Source organism: Nylanderia fulva, unplaced genomic scaffold, assembly GCF_048542155.1.
Source record: "Nylanderia fulva isolate GAGA-0341 unplaced genomic scaffold, ASM4854215v1 Scaffold41, whole genome shotgun sequence".
Classification (NCBI taxonomy): domain Eukaryota; kingdom Metazoa; phylum Arthropoda; class Insecta; order Hymenoptera; family Formicidae; genus Nylanderia; species Nylanderia fulva.
The window spans coordinates 119,928-139,329 of record NW_028190488.1 but is presented as its reverse complement, the minus strand read 5'-3'; the positions used below and the strand labels follow the sequence as shown (position 1 = coordinate 139,329).

General features: G+C 37.5%; 1 protein-coding gene across 5 annotated transcripts in view; it reads left to right on the top strand.

Annotated features, from left to right (window-relative positions):
• Positions 1-16,528, top strand: part of LOC114932124 (uncharacterized) — a 50,079-nt gene extending 33,551 nt beyond the window's left edge. For all 5 annotated transcript variants that reach the window (XM_085486242.1, XM_085486241.1, XM_029304300.2 and 2 more), the window contains exons 3-6: positions 11,267-11,410; positions 13,598-13,920; positions 14,222-14,496; positions 14,840-16,528. In XM_085486242.1, the coding sequence (XP_085342368.1) occupies positions 11,267-11,410; positions 13,598-13,920; positions 14,222-14,496; positions 14,840-15,569 (1,472 nt within the window). In that variant the 3' untranslated portion in view covers positions 15,570-16,528. The remainder of the gene's footprint in view (positions 1-11,266; positions 11,411-13,597; positions 13,921-14,221; positions 14,497-14,839) is intronic.
• The last annotated feature ends 2,874 nt before the right edge of the window (positions 16,529-19,402 follow it).

Below are 19,402 nucleotides of genomic sequence, written 5' to 3'. Positions count from 1 at the left end.
TTATTAAATAATATTAAATAATATTAACTCTTTTACATAAAGCCGATTCTTCCATTCATTCCTCGAATAAATATCAAGAGCATATATATATGTATTTTGAATATGGATTAAATTTGTGATTTTAATGCGGATTATATTTAATAAATAATGAAAATTGAATACTTCGATAATAAAAAATTCTTTATTATTCTTATTTACTTTATAGAAAAATAGAAAAAATTAAAAAGTAATGATTATTTATATATATATATATATATATATATATATATATATATATAATTAAATTTACTTTATTAATATACTAAAAAAATATTTTTAAAAATAAAAAATAAAAAAGAGGATTGTAACATTAAAAATGATTATTTTATTGTTACAAGTTAAGTAATTGTAACAATAACAACATTACAAATAATGCATTACTTGACAATTCTAACGATATTTGTACATTTAGGTGGCAGAAAGTGATAATGTTTGATCAATTTTGTTTGTGTATGTTTATACATTATTCAAGTTCTTGGGAAAAAATCCACAAAGAATAGTATTACAGCGTAACATTAAAGACACCACTATTGTTGTTAACAGTAAACTCAGTATTTGCAGATTATTTTAATTTTGTGTACGTTATGATAAGAAGCAAGGTGAAATTCTAGTCGCATTTCGACATTTCTGCTTTTTGTAAAATTGTTTTCGTATAATCACAGACCAGAATTGGCAAAATATCCATTAAATTTTTTTAAATTGAACAAATAATATGAACAGATTTAATTATAATATTTTGAATTGACGATTAATTTTAGAAAGATTAATTAGAGATCGTTACAATGACAATTGATATAAGCTAGATTAATCGAAGATCGCTTAATTAACGATTAATATGATCGAAGTCAATTGAAGGTTATTTAATTGACAATGGATATAAACGAAATTAATCGGAGAGCGATTGATTAAACGGTTAATACAAGCTAATTTAATTGAAAGTTTTTCAATTAAACGATTAATATGAGTTAATTTTAATTAGAAGTACTTTAATGGACGATTGAAAAAAACAGATTCAATCGAAGACAATTCAATTGACAATTGATTTGAGCAAAAACAGTTAAAAAGTATATAATTGACGATTAAATATAGCAAATTTAATGCGAATCTCTTCCATTAATGATTAATGACTTAAGAAAATCGATATAATTTCTCTATTAATTAACTATTCCATTAATTAACTATGTGTAACGATTAATAAAATTTAAACAAATTTAATCGAAGATGTTTGATGATATTATAACATGACTAAATTTATTTAAATTTTACAAGCATAGCGATATGTCCTGGGACCTCTTACGATATAAAAAAATTATACAATCAGACACAAGATCTGCAAAAATCTTGTTACTATGATATTTTTCCTTAGATGCTTAAATACTCGCATTAATATTTATCACAGTCGTCCTTGTGTTTGGCGCCAAAAAATACGAGTACGATTGCATACTTTTATATTAGTTATGATAGAAAAAAAGTTATTTTTTAATAAGCAAGGCCTGGAAAAGTCCCGTTTAACAAGTTATATACATATACACGCACATACACGCTTAAATACTCGTTTAACAATTTATTACGGTTGATTCTGTATTTGGTGCCATATAATACAAGTAGGGTTGCATACACTTTGATTATTTCTGATAGAAAAAATTTTATTTGTTAATAAACAAAGCCCGAAAGAGTTCCGTTTAACAAGATATTTACATATACGCGCTCATACATGCTTAAATACTCGTTTAACAATTTATTACGGTTGATCCTGTGTTTGGTGCCAAAAAATACAAGTAGGGTTGCATACACTTAGATTATTTCTGACAGAAAAAAATTCATTTGTTAATAAACAAAGCCCGGAAGAGTTCCGTTTAAGTAGATATTTACATATACGCGCACATAAATGAATCAAAATTTCATTGTGGCCATTTTGATGTCTAGTTCGAAATGTTACAAGCATAGCGATATGTCCTGGGACTTCTTACAATATATAAGAATTATTTTGAATTTATTTAGATTTAGTCATGTTATAATATCATCAAACATCTTCGATTAAATTTATTTAAATTTTATTAATCGTTACACATAGTTAATTAATGGAAATAGAGAAATTATATCGATTTTCTTAAGTCATTAATCATTAATGAAAGAGATTCGCATTAAATTTGCTATATTTAATCGTCAATTATATACTTTTTAATTGTTTCTGCTCAAATCAATTGTCAATTGAATTGTCTTCGATTGAATCTGTTTTTTTCAATCGTCTATTAAAGTACTTCTAATTAAAATTAACTCATATTAATCGTTTAATTGAAAAACTTTTAATTAAATTAGCTTGTATTAATCGTTTAATCGATCGTTCTTTGATTAATTTGGTTTATATCAATTGTTAATTAAATAACCTTCAATTGTGACTTCGATCATATTAATCGTTAATTAAGCGATCTTCGATTAATCTAGCTTATATTAATCGTCATTGTAACGATCTCTAATTAATCTTTCTAAAATTAATCGTCAATTCAAAATATTTTAATTACATTTGATTACATCTGTTTGTAATTAAATGTTATAATTAATTTAAAAAGTAATTAATTAATCAGCATCTCTGTCACAGACATATACAATGTTCTTCCAAAGAGTTATGATTTTAAAAATCATTAGAAAATATTTGCAACAATTATTTTACCCGAAAATGCATATTTTCGAACTTTAGTGAGCTTCCGATCGCATTTCGACATTTTTGCTTTTGGTAAAACTGTTTTCGTATAGCTAAAGGCATATACTTATAAAACTTATAGAAAAATATAATACTTGACAAATCAGAGATTATGAAAATGAAATCTTTCAAATTCCCTTTGTTATTGAAAATTCTCGATCGTGTCGTAACATGATATCATGACGTGTAATAAATCGACAATGCATCTGCATACGAACGATAGTCGATTCATGTATTCTTCAGAAACACAGAACTTTCCTTTTTTTCCTTGTCCACTCTTTTGCACTGTCATTTTTTGCACTGTCATCGCTTGCTTACAGACTACCATGAAGTTGATAGGTTAACTAGGAAGCTGCGCTGCGTGTATACATGTGAATATAATTACGCTATATGCGTGCCCTATTATGCAATCGCGGTTGCTTCAGTTGTATCACGCATCACGATACGCCTACAATTCGACCGTATTGCAATGTACGTATAAGTACGTAAAATCGCGAAAGAAGAGTATATAATATATTATTTCTCTTGATATAATTTAATAAAAAAAGTCCATTTCATGATCTTCTTAATATTTAAGAAAAAGATTAATTAAAAATAATTGCAATACGATGGAGGACTTATTCGGTTTAATCAGTGCTCCATCTCCACATAATAGGATATTCTTTGTCCTATATGAAAATACTCGAAAGTACGAGTTTTTCTGATAAAATATTTGTTTAAAAAATTTTTTGATTATTTTTGTCATCACATTTTCTGTGATGGCAAAGTTTATTTTTAATATCTATCGTAAACACGTTAAAAATTTTAATGTATTTAATCTGTTATTTAAATTTAAAACAACTATTATATAATAATTTTGAACGCGATAATACATCAAATGTGTGTGTAGCATCCTTGCTGATTTTAAATAAATATGATGTATATAAAGAGTAAGAAATTTTGCAAGTAGAATAATTACAAGACGTACATACATCGGTAAGCAGGAAGTCGTACGAAATTCGCTGATGTTTGATTTCAAGTCGATTGCTTTACGCAATCGAAGAGTAACCGGAAATTGACTTGGCAAATAAAGAAATATCGGAATTGTTTTCTAGACGCGTTCAATCTTTGCCCGCGACGGGTGGCCGTATACGAAATCGATTGCGATTGACAGAGACAAACGACTTAGGAGAAAACGAAGATCAAAGTTGGACACGTATATGGATATGCTGTTGGTCATCAAGAAGAAAAGCCTCATGTGCATTCTGTCACCGTGTTCGCGGGAAGAAAGCCGAGACGATAGTACTTCTGTAACTGTCAATCCGAGAACATTTTCGAGTATGTCAGAGATCGACAATCAGATTTCGTCTCGATGTTTACTCTCGAACGAAGTGACATACGTTGGTACAAAATATGAAGAGAATTCTGATAATTTCTGGACAACATCGGATCAGCATTCGAAGAACGAAAAGTGTTTAAAGTTTGTAAAGCTTTAAAGACAAGACGAGTAAAGACGAAAGTATGGATATTCTTGATTTGCATTTTATATAGAATTAAGTATGAAAGAGTCGATGAAATTTACTGCAAATCTCTTGCTAAAGTGAATTATGTTGTTCGAGCATGTTTCTCAAGAGAAGAGGAGAAAGATTTTAATGGAAGTTGAAAAAGGGAGACATTTGTGTATTGCGGGAAAGCTAAAAGCAAAAAGTGGCGACTCCACAGAAATTTATGAGTTTCAAGGAGTGCAAATGTCGTACAAGATGTAATTGAAAAGCAATTGAAAGTGATTACCTACTAATCAAGCACGCCGTTTATCGTCGATTCGCGACACTTAAAAATTTGCATGAAAAAAAAATTGTTGTGAAAGATATAAAAAGAGAGAAAACCAAACCGATTATCGATCATCAACACTTTCGATCATGTGACTACGTCCATCACGAAGAAGTCGATTCACGAAATTTTTCTCGTCAATTGGACACTTATTTGCTCGATTCCGATGATCGCAAGAATATTTACCGATAAATTGTCAACAGCTAAATTGTCAACATCCTTCATTCGGACGCGATGCAAATCAAGACAAGACGTCCGCGACGAAGCAAACAAATAACGTAGATTCTCAAGACGTATATCAGAACAAGGACTACTCACTTTCTTATGTCACTTCATCATCAGTTAAACAAAATGCCATTGGTAAGGAAAATGAAAGTGAAAGCAAAGATACAGACGATATTTCATAAAGAATTGCACGCGAGAATTCACGACTTGTACATTGCAACGTGAGAACAATCTTGTATTATGCAGTCCTCAGAGCAAGAAGGAAAGGAAGTTGGATTGTTATTAATAAAATAAATATTTTTATATAAATTATTCATTAAGTGTTTCTCATATTACGTGATAATTACATAAAATTTAGTCTCGACATAACGTTCAACTTTCCTTGTAAATTAAAACTTTGTAACTATTTAAAGGTAATTGATCTATTGGTATAATATACATATATCTCGACTACATCTATATTTTAGTGAAATAATGTAGCGTACATACATAACTCTTCCTCTCTTTCTTTTATGGAAAATATCATAATATAGGGATATGCATGTACAACGAGTCATATACATACATGCATATAAAGCTCGCCGAGGAAAAAGTCAATGATGCAGATCAGAGAGCTTTAAGGAAGGAAGCGGGAGTGAGGACGCGAAAGGGGGACTGTTCATATATCGGCGCAAAAAAGTCGCGCAGAGAGCGGTAATTTGCCCGTTGATCGTTATTTATTGTGATCCTCGTGCTACGCGGGCGGACGACCGGACATTTGCATGCGAAATTGGCGATGGCATAAGGGCATGAATCTCTTCACGCACGGCCGGACGCACGAGCAAGAAAATGCGGCCTGCCTTACGCAATTGTACGTTGAACAGTGGTCAGGGATCGGCCGCGTCTCTTCGTGTTGGCACGTTGACACGTACCATTTATACCTCATCATGTCCGTGGAAGATCGGCCGCGCGAGCGAGCGATCTGCGGTGAAAAAACGCAGGGGGCCCGCCCCACGTTTCTCCCTTCCGTCCCTCGTTTTGCACGTCACTCGCGGCCAGGAACGCGGCAAATTGAAGGTGTCAGTTGTGGTGGAATATAGATCGAGGGCCCGTCCGCGTGCCCGCCGTCGAGAGCGAAGTTCCATGCCGGCCAATTCCGCAAGAGTCTCACGTACGCGCGGCGGAAAATCAATCCAAGCATAGTCAAAGAATACAATAGGATTTATTCGTTCAACGATATACACTCACTCCAAAAAAGCGGTACAGTTAAAATTTGAAAAAAAATCATCAAATTTCAAATGACGACAGTTTCGTAAATAATAAAGATAGAAAGGTTTCTAAAAAATAAAAATAAAGCTTGGAATTTCTATTTTAAGAATCTATTTATTTCAATGTTGCGAGATAAATTTATTAAAGGTGGCGAATAACGAAACGAAAGCATGCAAAATTGTAAAATAATGGTCCGAGTTTCCCAAGCATATGGCGTAAGTTAAATGTCGTAACTCAATGGAATGAAAAGCATATGATAGTACAGAGTCTCCCCTTTAAAATGCTTTTTTATTCATCTCGATACGATGATTTTTCGCCGAGATATTCGCATTTGAATAGAAAGGCAGCTTTTTACTTTAAATGCGAATAACTCTGCGAAAAAGAATCGTATAAAGATGAATAAAAAAGCATTTTAAAGGGGAGACTCTATACTATCATATACTTTTTATCCCTTTAAGTTACGACATTTAACTCACGCCATGTGCTTTGCAAACTCGGATCATTATTTTTTAATTTTGCATGTTCTCGTTTCATCATCTATCATTTTTAATAAATTTATCTTGCAACATTGAAATAAATAGATTCTTAAAGTAGAGATTTCAAGTTTTATTTTCATTTTTTAAAAACCTTTCTATCTTTATTATTTACGAAACTATCGTCATTTGAAATTTGGTGACTTTTCCAAATTTTAAGTATATCGCTTTTTTGGAGTGAGTGTATTTTAAAAAATTAAATAACTGCAAAATAAAATCTAAATTTTCAACGCATTACACAAAATCAGTAATTATTGTAAATCATTTGAATTTAATTAAAAAAAAAAGAATATAAAAATTTAAATCACGTAAGATTGCTGCTTTGCATATTGCAAAATAAAATTCGCTCTCGTGATGCTTGGCAACAGGACTACAATCTTAAACACAGACAGAATTGTCGAGATAAAGAACGAATAACGGTCGCAGCGACGGTAGTCTATCATTACTTAATCAAAGATCTGCTCCAGTTTACCAACATAGTGGCTGGCTTAACATCGGCAGATCGAATACGGCAGCGTAAACAAGAATCTTCAGTCGTAGACGGATAATTTCATGCACCGAGTAGCGCGGTAGCTAAATAACTCAAGAATCCCGGCGGGTCTAAACGAATTGTTCGTCGAGCGTTGTAAATCAAGGAGCATACGCGGAGTGATTATTACCTACCGCTTGTGAAGGTAGAACTTAACAACCGTGACGTAACGCCGGGAAACGATCGAGGCGAGCGAAAATGTTAATTGCGTGACAATATTCCACGTCGATTTTTACGAGCTCGCCCGTCACGATGCCGATCGTGTAGAACCGTTGTAGGAATCCGTCTCTTGTTTGAGAATTAATGATCGTTCGCAGGATCAGACGCTGACATTTTAGTCGACTGATATATTTCTGGCTGTCTAGTTCAATCACATTTAAGTGGATTATATTAGAAGAAATATATGTCATCCCACCAACTATTTAATATTCAATTTGAAAAAGTTAAACCTCTATTTTTATATATGTATATGTGTGTGATAAATTAGTAGAGTTTATAAAAATATTCCATCATCTTTCTCTTCCCACCACTTTAATGAAAGAAAGTTGTGCACATTCTAATAAAGAATTATAAGTTTTATTAATTATTTCCATATAGATCCGCTGCTCGTTCATTATATACGCGAGAATGTACTTACACGTGTGTACGCATGCGAGACCGGAGGGCAACGATTATGCAACGTGAAAGTCGTCGATGGAATTCACTCTTACTTCGACTTCGCCCTGACCTCCGATATAATGAGGGCGATCTGAATAATCTGGTTCGACGCGTATTTGGCAATGGACCCGTAACCGTTTTAATGACTATTGAGCGTTCCGCCTTTTGCTTTTCGAAGACGTAATATAGGCGTGTGACTGCGCACTTACATAATATTTAAATTAGATGATTGCGGTGTCATGTGCTGATGAAAAGATTGATCAAATGATGAATAATATCGTCGCTTTTTTACAAGTTAAGTTTTGAATCGACAAAAAAATCATAAATATTTAATAAGTTTGTGAGACATTTACATTTTGCATTTGTAATTATTTAATCCTGCCAAATATAATCAATGTCAATGTCTCATTTATAGCCGAGGTTGTTTAACGTTTTTATTGGCATTTATACTGCATATAAGCGTGTGATCGGTTTCTTCCTACATACATTCTCGTTTTTTTCTAGGACGATGATTGGTTGCTGCGTTAAACTAACACAATATTATACCGTTAAAATAAAAATTTTTGATATTGATCCGTCAAAGCAAAAAATTATTTCAGACCGCTGTTGATGGGCAATTTCGGTTCCGCGTGTATCTCGCAGTGTATGCGTTTTTACGCGGTCAGTGCCCATCGTCAAGCGGATGTAATATGAATAGTTATACCTTAATAGTTATATCTTTTAGGGATATAACACCGCAAAGAAGATTAAACTTTTATCAAGATTACATCCAGGTAAACCTTGATCGTCGATTCAACAGCCGGATATGTATGATACCGCGATGTGTTTGAGTAACGGGTTCGTACCGAACCATGAAGTTTCCGAGGCTGGCCATTCGTACGGTATCTCGTAAATAACTGTGTAACCACGGACGATAGTTTTTCGTGTCTTCTTATCTCTGACAGATTTCCACGTCACAGATTTCCGCCTCTTTTTCTGTAGGGTGTATTTTTTATATACAGTAAAAGTATATCTACATATCAAATATATTAATTATTTTTTCATAAATGTGAGAGATTCAATAATATGAGAAATACTTACATTTCTACGATTGAAACAATTGGAATATAGAATAAAAGAAAAAATAAATAGAAAGGCAGAAGAAGAAAAATGTGATTCATTTAAAGGGAGAAAGAGAATATTAGAGTTTTAGTTAGAAATCGATTAAGCCAAATGTGAATCACTACCGGAATTACTATTCTGAACCTGACACCAAGTATGGTAGGCAATTCAAGGGAAGCCTGGATGTGTAACAAGCGAAATCGAGGGCGAGATCGATCTCAGCCAAGGCGAGCACGAACTTACTGATGAATGAACCGGCACGATAGAAGTCATAATGGATACAATCAAGAATCGATTTCCTCGTTGGCGTAGGCGATACGTGCTACGAGAAAGTTCTTCGATTAATTTATATCTCGCAAGCCTTACGGAAGTCGATGAAAGACTCCGCGTTCCTTCATGCGTTTTCTTAATCTTTATTACGCAGCTTCGTGCGCGCAACAAAAAACGCGAGAACGCATAGGTGCACATAAATTGCGGTTAATGACAAGTGCACGCATCGTGATGGTTACGTAAAGCTGACAGCGATAGTTGGTCGGGAAAATCATTTTATAATAATTCACACTATAATAGGCTCGTAATAGAAATATCTCTGCGCTAACAAGCTATTGGACGATCTCGTTATAACTTGAGATACTTTCTCTTCATTCAGAACTGGTTACGCTCAATTAATTGCAACTTGTCTTGTGCACTTTCATTTATAATATTCCACATCCTATTTTGTGTCTACTTGAAAATAATTATTATAAATGGAAGATATATGACAGATCTATTTGCTCATCCCATATTTTGACGGCGATAAGTGGATATGCATAAAAGCTTTACATATGCGCGATCATAATCGCTTTTAATGCCCCCTAATGCCAAATTTGTCCTGGTAGTGTGCAGAAGATGCGGAATAAAAATGGGAAGAACCTAATTAGGCGTATCTCCGAGTGAATTTATCGCGTGCCGTTAACTCGCGTCGCACATTTCTCTCTGTCCTTCGCGAAGGGACATTACAATTTAATCCGGCTATCGCCGCACCGTGAAGGCCGATTAAGGATAAATTCGAAGTTGGCTGTAAACGTCTGGATGCGCCGATAAAACATTCGTGCTATCCATTCGCGGAAAGGACGTAACGATTCGCGCAACACAACAGGTTCATTGTAAATCAATTCAAAATGGTGAAAATGCGATGTGTGTATAAATCGCTTTGCGAAACGACACGAGGATTTATATGCTCGTATTGTAAATACCGTGCCGCACACGGGAGAGCGAGCGCACGTTTATATTCGGTTATAAATTTCCGCGCGATTGCACCTGCGTCGTGCTGCAAATCGACGAATTACCGATGTAATCGAAGTTCGCGTGACACGGATTGTCGTTGAAGATTCCCGCAAATTTGATCCTAAATGATTCTACCGATTGATTTCGCAATATGATTAAATAATATAACGATTGCATAAAATTACTTTTCAATACATGAAATTGATCGGTGAATTATAAATGATAAGTTTTTCGCCGGAAAAATGTTTAGAAAAGCGTATATGAAATTTATTGACTTATGCAAGATGCCGTGTAGTAAATCGAATAAATATGTTTAACAAGATCTAAATCGCGCGCTATCGAGGATTAACGTAAGAAGGAATTGCGATGATAGCCTTAGCGGCACGTAACGGTTGCGGGTTTAATGAAAATTGTAGTTAGGCGTGATGTTGAGGCATAACTCGATCAGTTATTTATCTATCGCGTTGTACGGCAACTTAAATTGCCTTTATGAAACTGGATCTTAAGATCTCGTTAGGCCGGGCTATAAATGTCTATGTTCGTTTCGAGACGCGGAGCGCGCCGTATTAACAAAGTGGGTCAAATTGACATTGTGATTTCGCAAAGGATTATTAGTTGTTGGCCACGGTGATTTTAATGGCTGGAACGTAGGTAGGTTTATGAAACCAGTCGGCGCGACACAGCGGCCGGTTTTTCGCCCCGCTATATGCGAAAGCGCGCACCTCAAAGTGGAACGAGTTTCCACGACGTAGCGCGTGTGCAACAACGGTAACGTTTGTCACGTTCCGCGTGGAGAATGAAGCCACGGAGCGCTAACGAACGGACTAGACGAAACTAGGTGCGAAATGACGTTGCACACGTGGTCTCGTTACCTCGTGTCTTCTTGTCACGAGAAAGCGAAATCCCGTAAATCTCTCGTCAATGAAATGTCGAGTGTTTCACGACAATAGCGCGTCTCTTTTCTATACAGAGAAATTCTCAATCTTTTGTAAATGTAAAGAATACCGTATTTATAGAAGTGACGTATGAAAAGATATGAGAAATATTTTATTAATATTTATGTATTTTTATTATCTATTTTTATTTTTATTATTTTGACAGATCTGTCTTTAATAAATGTTTTATTGCATTTCACGTGTAATTTTATTTATGTTGCAGGCTGGTTCTCAGTGGTTTCCAATAATAGCGGTACCGGAAATGCCAGAGTGTACAGAAGAGTCGGTGCGTTGGTGCGCGCTGGTGTGCCGGCGTTCTTACTCGCGAAACCATTGCGAGCTTACACGTTGACGCACTCTAAAATGGGTAAATTACTTTAATTATCAACTTCTAAATTCTCATATGTATTTATAAACTGAGTCTTTTAATTAGACTAATTTGTATATAATTTTAAAATTCTTTACATACTATGAAGTTATTATAGTTTATATATTAAATTATAATATTTATCGATGATACACAAGTCGTTAATTAAATCTCGAGGACGTGATCTATTTCTTTTCTTTTTGATAGTTTAAAACTACTTTAGCAATATTTTAAATAATTCTCTTTTTCGCGCACGCTTTTTTTCTAACGAGTGTTAACTAAAGATTATTTACATATATCTCGCGTCACATCTGCCACCCGTCAACTTTATTATTCCAGTCAACCCAAATCCGCATTTTCCATGGGCCAATTGTCACGATTGTGAGTATCACCCGCTGCGATCTGCCTGTGAAAATGCGGCCCGTTACGAGCTACAAACCGCGATTCGCGTATATTAGTACGCATTTATGTTTACAGTCTAGATTATTTTTTAAAATGAGAAACCCATATTCTTCGGGAAAGTGATACTTAAAGAAATGTAAAAAATAACGATGTGTATATGCATGTAAACAAATGAATTTTGAGAGATCTAGCACGTATTTCTTTCTTAATAACAGGATAAGGATGATCTAAATTTAGTAATTATGTGAATAAATTGTTATGATTATGTATTTAATTTTAATTTTCTTTTTATGGGTAAAGCACTTAGGGGTTTAATGCCCTACATAATTCTATGCATAGGGACGCGTACTTACGTATCCTGCCTCGGATTATTTTCTTCAGAGTGCAGCGACTGGCCGTGACACGAATGTCAATGCGGACGTAATGTGCGGTTCTCGTGGCGTATTGTCGGTTGCCATATTCGTGCATTTAAACGTAAGGCGAGCTTTAAGAGCGACAGCCGCGTAACGTAATAGGTATGCGGCTCAGTGAAAGCCGTCCTTTGCGACGCGCGTGCATAAACGGCTGCAAATGCGTATAAGCACAGCTCGCGGCGCGAGCATTATATCGTTATATGCACCGTAACGATTATGATCCGCGTCGGAAAACGGGGGATTCCTTCATCCCTCTCGACTCCTCCTGGTTCCTTTCACGACGCCTCCCTGGACGTGTCACGTCAGTATACGTTAGCCAACGCGTTTATTGACGTTAATTGCTCGCCATCCCGCCTTTCGCTATCTTAGGACACAGTAACGGTACATGATCAAGGCATGCGTCGCTGATTTGATATAGAAAACCGTTGGTATGAATGACATATCAAACGGCCGATTAAGCTACATATATAATTATATCAGAAACGAGTGAAGATTTTTTTCTGACGAGAATATGTTGAATAATGTTCGGTAAAGGAGATTTATGTCTATATATATATACACACATATCTTGGATCGAAGTTTTGAAATTTACGAAAACATTACGAAAAAATCATGTTAGATAGCTCATCATATTAACTATAGTACTTTACCTTCTCATTATCATATAAATTTCTATCTATTTCTCTCACTTGATTTTGACATATTAGCATATAATTGAAACATATTCTATATACGAGCTAGTTCTCAGCATTCTCATAACATCTAGTGCATTGCATGACATTATGTACTAGTATTGCCTATGCGAATACATGGGTGAAATAATGCTAATGAGCTAATTAACAGCTATACCCGCATTATTAACTCGCGCACATCGCTTTTCATAATGGCAAAATATTTTATGTCAGCATTAATTAAATACTATCATAAGATAGCGACATAATTTCCATTGTATTTAACTTGATGATGTATTAGACGCACTCCATTAAATATCTCTATAAATTATTTTCGTAACATATACGCACATAAATATTACTGAAATCAGCTTAAACTTAATTCTTTGTATTTTTCCACAGTCTTCTAAAAGAAGATAGACGAATCAATTAAATCTCAATATTAATAAAATGGTTCTCCGTTGGATAACAAAAAATATTTTTAAAAACACGTGACGTAACGTAACGATATATTCAATCCTAAAATTATGAAGAAATTAATTGTTGATATCAATGTTTAAAACTTAAAAAAAAAGTGTTTAAAAATATAAGAAAATATTAAAATATAAAATGGTTCTCCGTTCGATAATAAATCTCAATTGAATTTCACTGTTTTGTGGAAGTGCGTTTACATTAATTTTCGATCGATTTCTATTGCGCAGAGAATGGAAATTTGCGAGCCCATTACACGAAGACGACGGTACGCCCTGGCGAAGTCCTGCGGTTGACCGCCGTCTTTCAGGACACACGTCGGGCTCCGGTCGCCGGTGGCGTGTCTGGAGTAATCCCGGAAGGCAAATCTTCGAGATCCTCAGAGAGGGATCAGTACGCTCAATGCTTGGACTCTCATGGGCACGAGCTGTTCGCGCCGCTTTCGGCTAGAGGCGAGTTCTACGCGATCTGTCAAAGCGGCAGCCTCGACACCGGCAGCGACGCGGTACTCTACAGAGTTCACCAACTCGCCAGGAGGGATCTTCCCCTGAGGGTAAACTTTATCGCGTCTTAAAATTAATGTCGTATAACGCAATCACTCTTACCTACTTCTCGTCGCCCGTTTCTTTCTTATAACACTGATGGGAAGTCATTATTGTATGATGATAATGGAAATAAGAAACCTCCTACTTCATAAATTAATATGAATTAATAAAAAATGAAACATGGGTAGGTATCATATTTTTTATGTATCTATCTTCTTTCTAAAAATTATATTTTTTTATTGTCATATTTACGTTTTATTAAGGAAAACTATAATTTCCTTGATAAAGAACTCGCGTAATGATCTTCAGGTACGTCTGGTTGCTGGACCTCTGCCTATACCGCTGCCCCGAGATTACAGTGGTCTGATGCAGTTGGAGAACGCAAATAGAGGGCCCATAGTTCTCGGCTGCGCGGTGCCGTTGATGCCTGAAAGACCTTTACCTAATTCCACGGTGCCGGAGCTCCTGGAACTCGTCGCTACTGGTCCAACTGCGCCGAGAGTGAAAAGGGCACGATTGGGATGCCCTTCCGAGGCGAGACTGCTTGCATCGCCGAAAATGCAGCGATTACTCTCGGCTTGCAGGTAAGAATTGTATGGAGGAATATTATTTGCATTGCATCAAATATTAATTATTTAAAATACTCTGTATTAATACAGAGTTTAAAAGTTAGAATTATTAAAATCAATATTATATAAAATGTAATTAATTCAAAATTAGCTTAAGAAAATAATAGTGCAGTGAAGAGAAAAGTTTCTTTTTTAAATATTTGTTAAAGTTTATATGATTAATGAAGATTGTTCATTCGATTCTTAACACGATCAAGAAATGTTTTTATTAGTCGTACTGCCAAATAATAGCTTACATGTATTATATAAGAAATAAGATGACACACTAGATGAGGTCACCTTTGATACCGCTTTATAGAAGAGCCTTAGACCAGCGGGCTACCGAGCCGCGAGTCGCTCCGCCGAAACCGGCGTCCAACAACAGTCAGTTGAAGGAGCTGCACTTGAAGGAGATTAAAGCGAAGCCTGAGGCGAAGCCGATACTGCAAAGTCTGAAGGAGGGTCTGGAGCACATCAAGAAGACGACGATCCGCGATCGGAGCAACAGCCGCAATGTCGGCAACAACAATAGCTTCCTCGACAGGATCTCGAGGATAGCGCAGGGTGGTAGAAGCAGGAACCCGGCGAAGAAGTCGGCGTCCTTCACATTCGCCATACGACCGGAGATCGGTATGCGATCGCCCGAGAGGTATGCCAGTCTCGAGTCGGAAACGAATCTGATGCAGGCAGCGCAGGCGTCGTCCAGGCAGCAGGTACAACGTTCGGTCTCGACCAGCGTTCTCGAGGTACTGAGCAGCAGCACGGATATGGATCCACCATATTCCAAAGTCAGAGACAGCTTGACGCCACTGCCTCCCACACCGCCGCCAAAACCGGAAGAGATATACGCCGAAATCTGTGAACTCGGGAGCAGTCCGTTGCGAGACTCGTCGTACGAGGAGGAAAAATTACCTCTCGCGGGAAAAAATGGCACCAGGGAACGAGATCGAGGGGGTTACGTGAAGCTTGCGTTGTCTCATTCCGAGGTGTCCGACCTGTCGGCGAGCACCGGCGACGATGAAGAGGGCATTTATAATACTGTGTGTTGAGAGTGCGCGTCTTCTTCTGTGGGTCTTCTGGGGATAGAATCAACATCCGTTTACGACTCGCGGTAATTGACTTCATGGTTAACCGGAACAAATGACGTGATGTGTAAAGAGTAGAGAGGTCACGGAAATTCTTGGTCGCAGCTGCGAATGTCGACGAACATCTGTAACCGCGAATGATATTGGTGAACGTTTGTCTTGTAAAGAAGATGTTTGAAAGAATCTGTAATGTTAGAATGGTCGAGTCAGTAAATTTTTACAAATGTTTTTTTTTAATGACGAAGAATATAAAAACCAAGTGTTTTATAGATTGAAAAATAATTTTATTTTTATACACAAGATTAAAAATTATTCTCCAAAGTGTTCTCATCGATTCTCGACGTTCTACTATTAAAGGGCGAAGCAAAACGGACAGGTACGGCGCGTTTTCCGCGTTAGAGAGAAAACACCGAGAGACGGAAGCGATAGATATCGATCGCGTCCGCGAAAGATGAGGATTGAGATTAACGGCTCGGCTCGTCGTCAAGGAAATTACTCCGCTAGCAGTTTCTTTCGTCGCGGGAGGATCCGAGTGTCGAGGAGTCGCCGATACGAACGCGAGCGTCATGGGATACCGCGTGGAATGATTTACAAGGCTGTTGACCGAGGAAAATGATCCCGTAATTACGGGCCCCGGTACACGCTGCTGCAGCGGATGTAGTGGGGCACGCCAGCCGGACCTGCACGCAGCAACGCTTCTTCGTGGCTTCCGTCATTAAAGAATCTGTCGCGAGAGGCATGTTAATAGTAGCGGGTTCCGCGATTACCTCGGCCACGGCCGCTGGGTGACATTGATATCGGAAAAATGCACTAAAAAAAATAATCCGTTCATCGTTGAAAATTGTTGTCGATGATGTGATTCTAACAAACGTGTATTTGTTTCATCACTAATAAATCTAATGGAACTTTGAGATTAAATCAAATTCAAGTTCTTAATTATTATTTAAAATTCTGTAGGGTAAAATTGCTTTCTCTTCTATTAAAAATTTCTATTAACATTTAGAGACCTTAAAACCACAGTTTGCGTCGCGAATTTAATTTGTCATCGACGATGACTTCTTGCGGTCTTACATGATCCCGAGCTCGGTGTTTTGTAAGACAATGTAAGAACACGACGCGAGGAGTGGAATTTTTTAGAGCCAGCGATGACGTTTTATGTTTACGTGATCACGTACGAGGGGAACGTGAAGCGGATCATTGAACGTCGGATCTAAACTTCCCGAACACGTTCGAAGCAGTGTGTATCGCGGAACATGCAACCGACGCGGCACGAAGAAGTCGACGTAGAATGTAAACGAGCCGGTCGGTGGCTTTTAGGAAGAGGAAATTACCGACGTCCTTCGAAGGTCTAGGTCATCATCGGGATGGTTGCGGCTCGGAAACGAGGTAGTGGACGGTAATGGTTTAGGGTTGTCGAGCCGAGCCGCGCACGTTCGCTCGACTGGGGTGATATTTTGTGACGATTAATTCATTAGCTCGTCACGCTTCACGGCGTTTGGCTTCCTTTTCGATGTACGATGACCCCGAAGTTTCGCGCGCTCTCTTACGCCCGGTTGCGTGACGTTGCGCGATTGGCTGTTAAACGCGTGATTACAAACCTCGTCAGTACATAGCAGATATTGCGTTCGAAACGCTTCGAGGAAACCAGCAGATACTCCTGTACCTCTCTCTTTTGCTCCCTCGTCTATTTTTTCACTCTTTCTCTTTCTCTCGCATGACGAAGCGCTTGGAGCTGCCAGTCGGTCGCTGCATCGTACGAGCGAGGATGATGAAGAAAGGGCGTAAAAATCGAGGGAACGATGGGCGCCTAATGGGAAATACCCGCGGGAGAACGCGAGGAAACCAGGACTCGCTTGCTGAAGATTCTCAGAGAATCTTAACGGGTGTAATCTTGTCTAATTCGACGTCTTCGGTGTCCCTTTTCTCCCTTGCCTTCCTTCAAATCGCGTGCGCGTGATAATGATGTAATATTTGCAGGTTTTGTGCATATTCAAATGAAGTCGTTAGTGGAAATAAAGACAGATCGTTTCTACAACGAAATACAGCACCGTAAAATGTATATTCCTTGTCAGCTCCCTTGTTAACGTTAAAGTAAAATCATCTTGAGCTTGCAGCGGAAATATGCAGGTAAGTGATTTTTTTTCATTCTTTCTCTTTTGTCATGCCTGTCTCATTATCATTAAGTAATCCATTTAGCGAGTGATATATATGGAGATATCCACTTTCTCGCTGGCCAACGCGCATATGTTCGCCATTATTCACTTCGTCCGGCTCACCCACGATCGCGAACGCAGCAAATTCACGGCTAAATACATCCGCGCGCTTTCAGGAATAATAACGCGAAACGATCGTCGACGCTCGCGCCGGCTATTGGTCATTAATGTTTTTACGAGCATGCAGTACGCACAGCTGTGTCTATTCAATTATAGCGAAGAGAGGGCTCCAGACACACAGGTCCAGCGGCCCCCCTGGCATACCTCTCTTTCTCGTCCTCGCCTCGACTCATCCCCCGCGTTCATCTCTTCGTCTTCTTGTCCCTCTTTATTTCTCTTTCTAGCACGGCAACACGCATTTACGTCCATTAATATTAACGGCTCGAAACAACGATAATAACGGGGAGCTATAGGGAAGCGGAGAGGTGTTCTCTTCGACGGTCACGTCGTGCAACACGTCGACCCTTTCGCATAGCTCACGTGACCGTTGCATGCATCATTCTCACCGCCGAGATCGACAATGCCAGGAAAATGCGACGACGATTTTTTGTCGTCAGGTAAGTTCACGGTTCTGAGGCTGTCTAAAGAGATTATGCTGTTACGACCAGGAATATTATGAGAACTGAAGGCATGTATTCTGAAAAATATTTTACAAGTAACACGATTTACATGTAACATATTTTATATCAGTGTAAAATATGAGAATTACAAAATGTCAGAATGTTATGTACTAAATATAATGATCTGCATTTTCTTGGTCAAGTAATTACGCAAGAGAAAGTTAAAAAACGAATAATACTACATTACTGATTATCGTAGAAAATTGGTACCGTGCAAAACATAACGCGGTACACGATATGTAAGATTAACAATGTGGGTTAGCGTTATACCGGATGGATTAAGAAGCGCGATAGCCGGAGCTGCCGTTTCACGATTCTCAAAGACACTATTATTATCATAATTATTACTATATCGCTATCGTATCCTGAACAAATACCGTGCCGGACTAGGCGTAGATCGATCGGGACAACGCATAGGGCGCTATCGGGATCCGGCGATCTCTGGTCCACGGGTGCATATTTCAAGATCGGCATGCGTGAACGGTCTCAGGGCCGTCGGGTTGCTTTTGCGGTTGTGTATAACTCGGCTTTACTGCGGCTAATGCGACGGACACGGAGCGCTAGGTATCGTATTTCGCGAACCCGGGTCGACCGATCGTGGAAGCAAGTTTTAATATGCAAATTAAAATGCAAATAATGCACTCCCTCTTCGTCTTTTACTCGCATCCGTATAGTCTACCATTTCTCTCTCTAGGCGCATCTCGCACGATCGTCATCCCTCATCCTGTAGCCTCAGGACAAGGACGCGTCCTTTTTTCGCTGCGCAAGATTTTATCTTTTACATTTCTTTTTTTTTTTTTATTTATTTCGTCTCTTTATCTGTTTATCCGGTATTCCGTCGCCCGTCTAAGACGCAGAGATCAATTTTCGAATCTATCTATAATACATTCAAAATGAAATCTTTCTATATATATAGAATTAAATTGTAATTTAAATATAAAAAGAAGTTTTAGATAAGAATTTT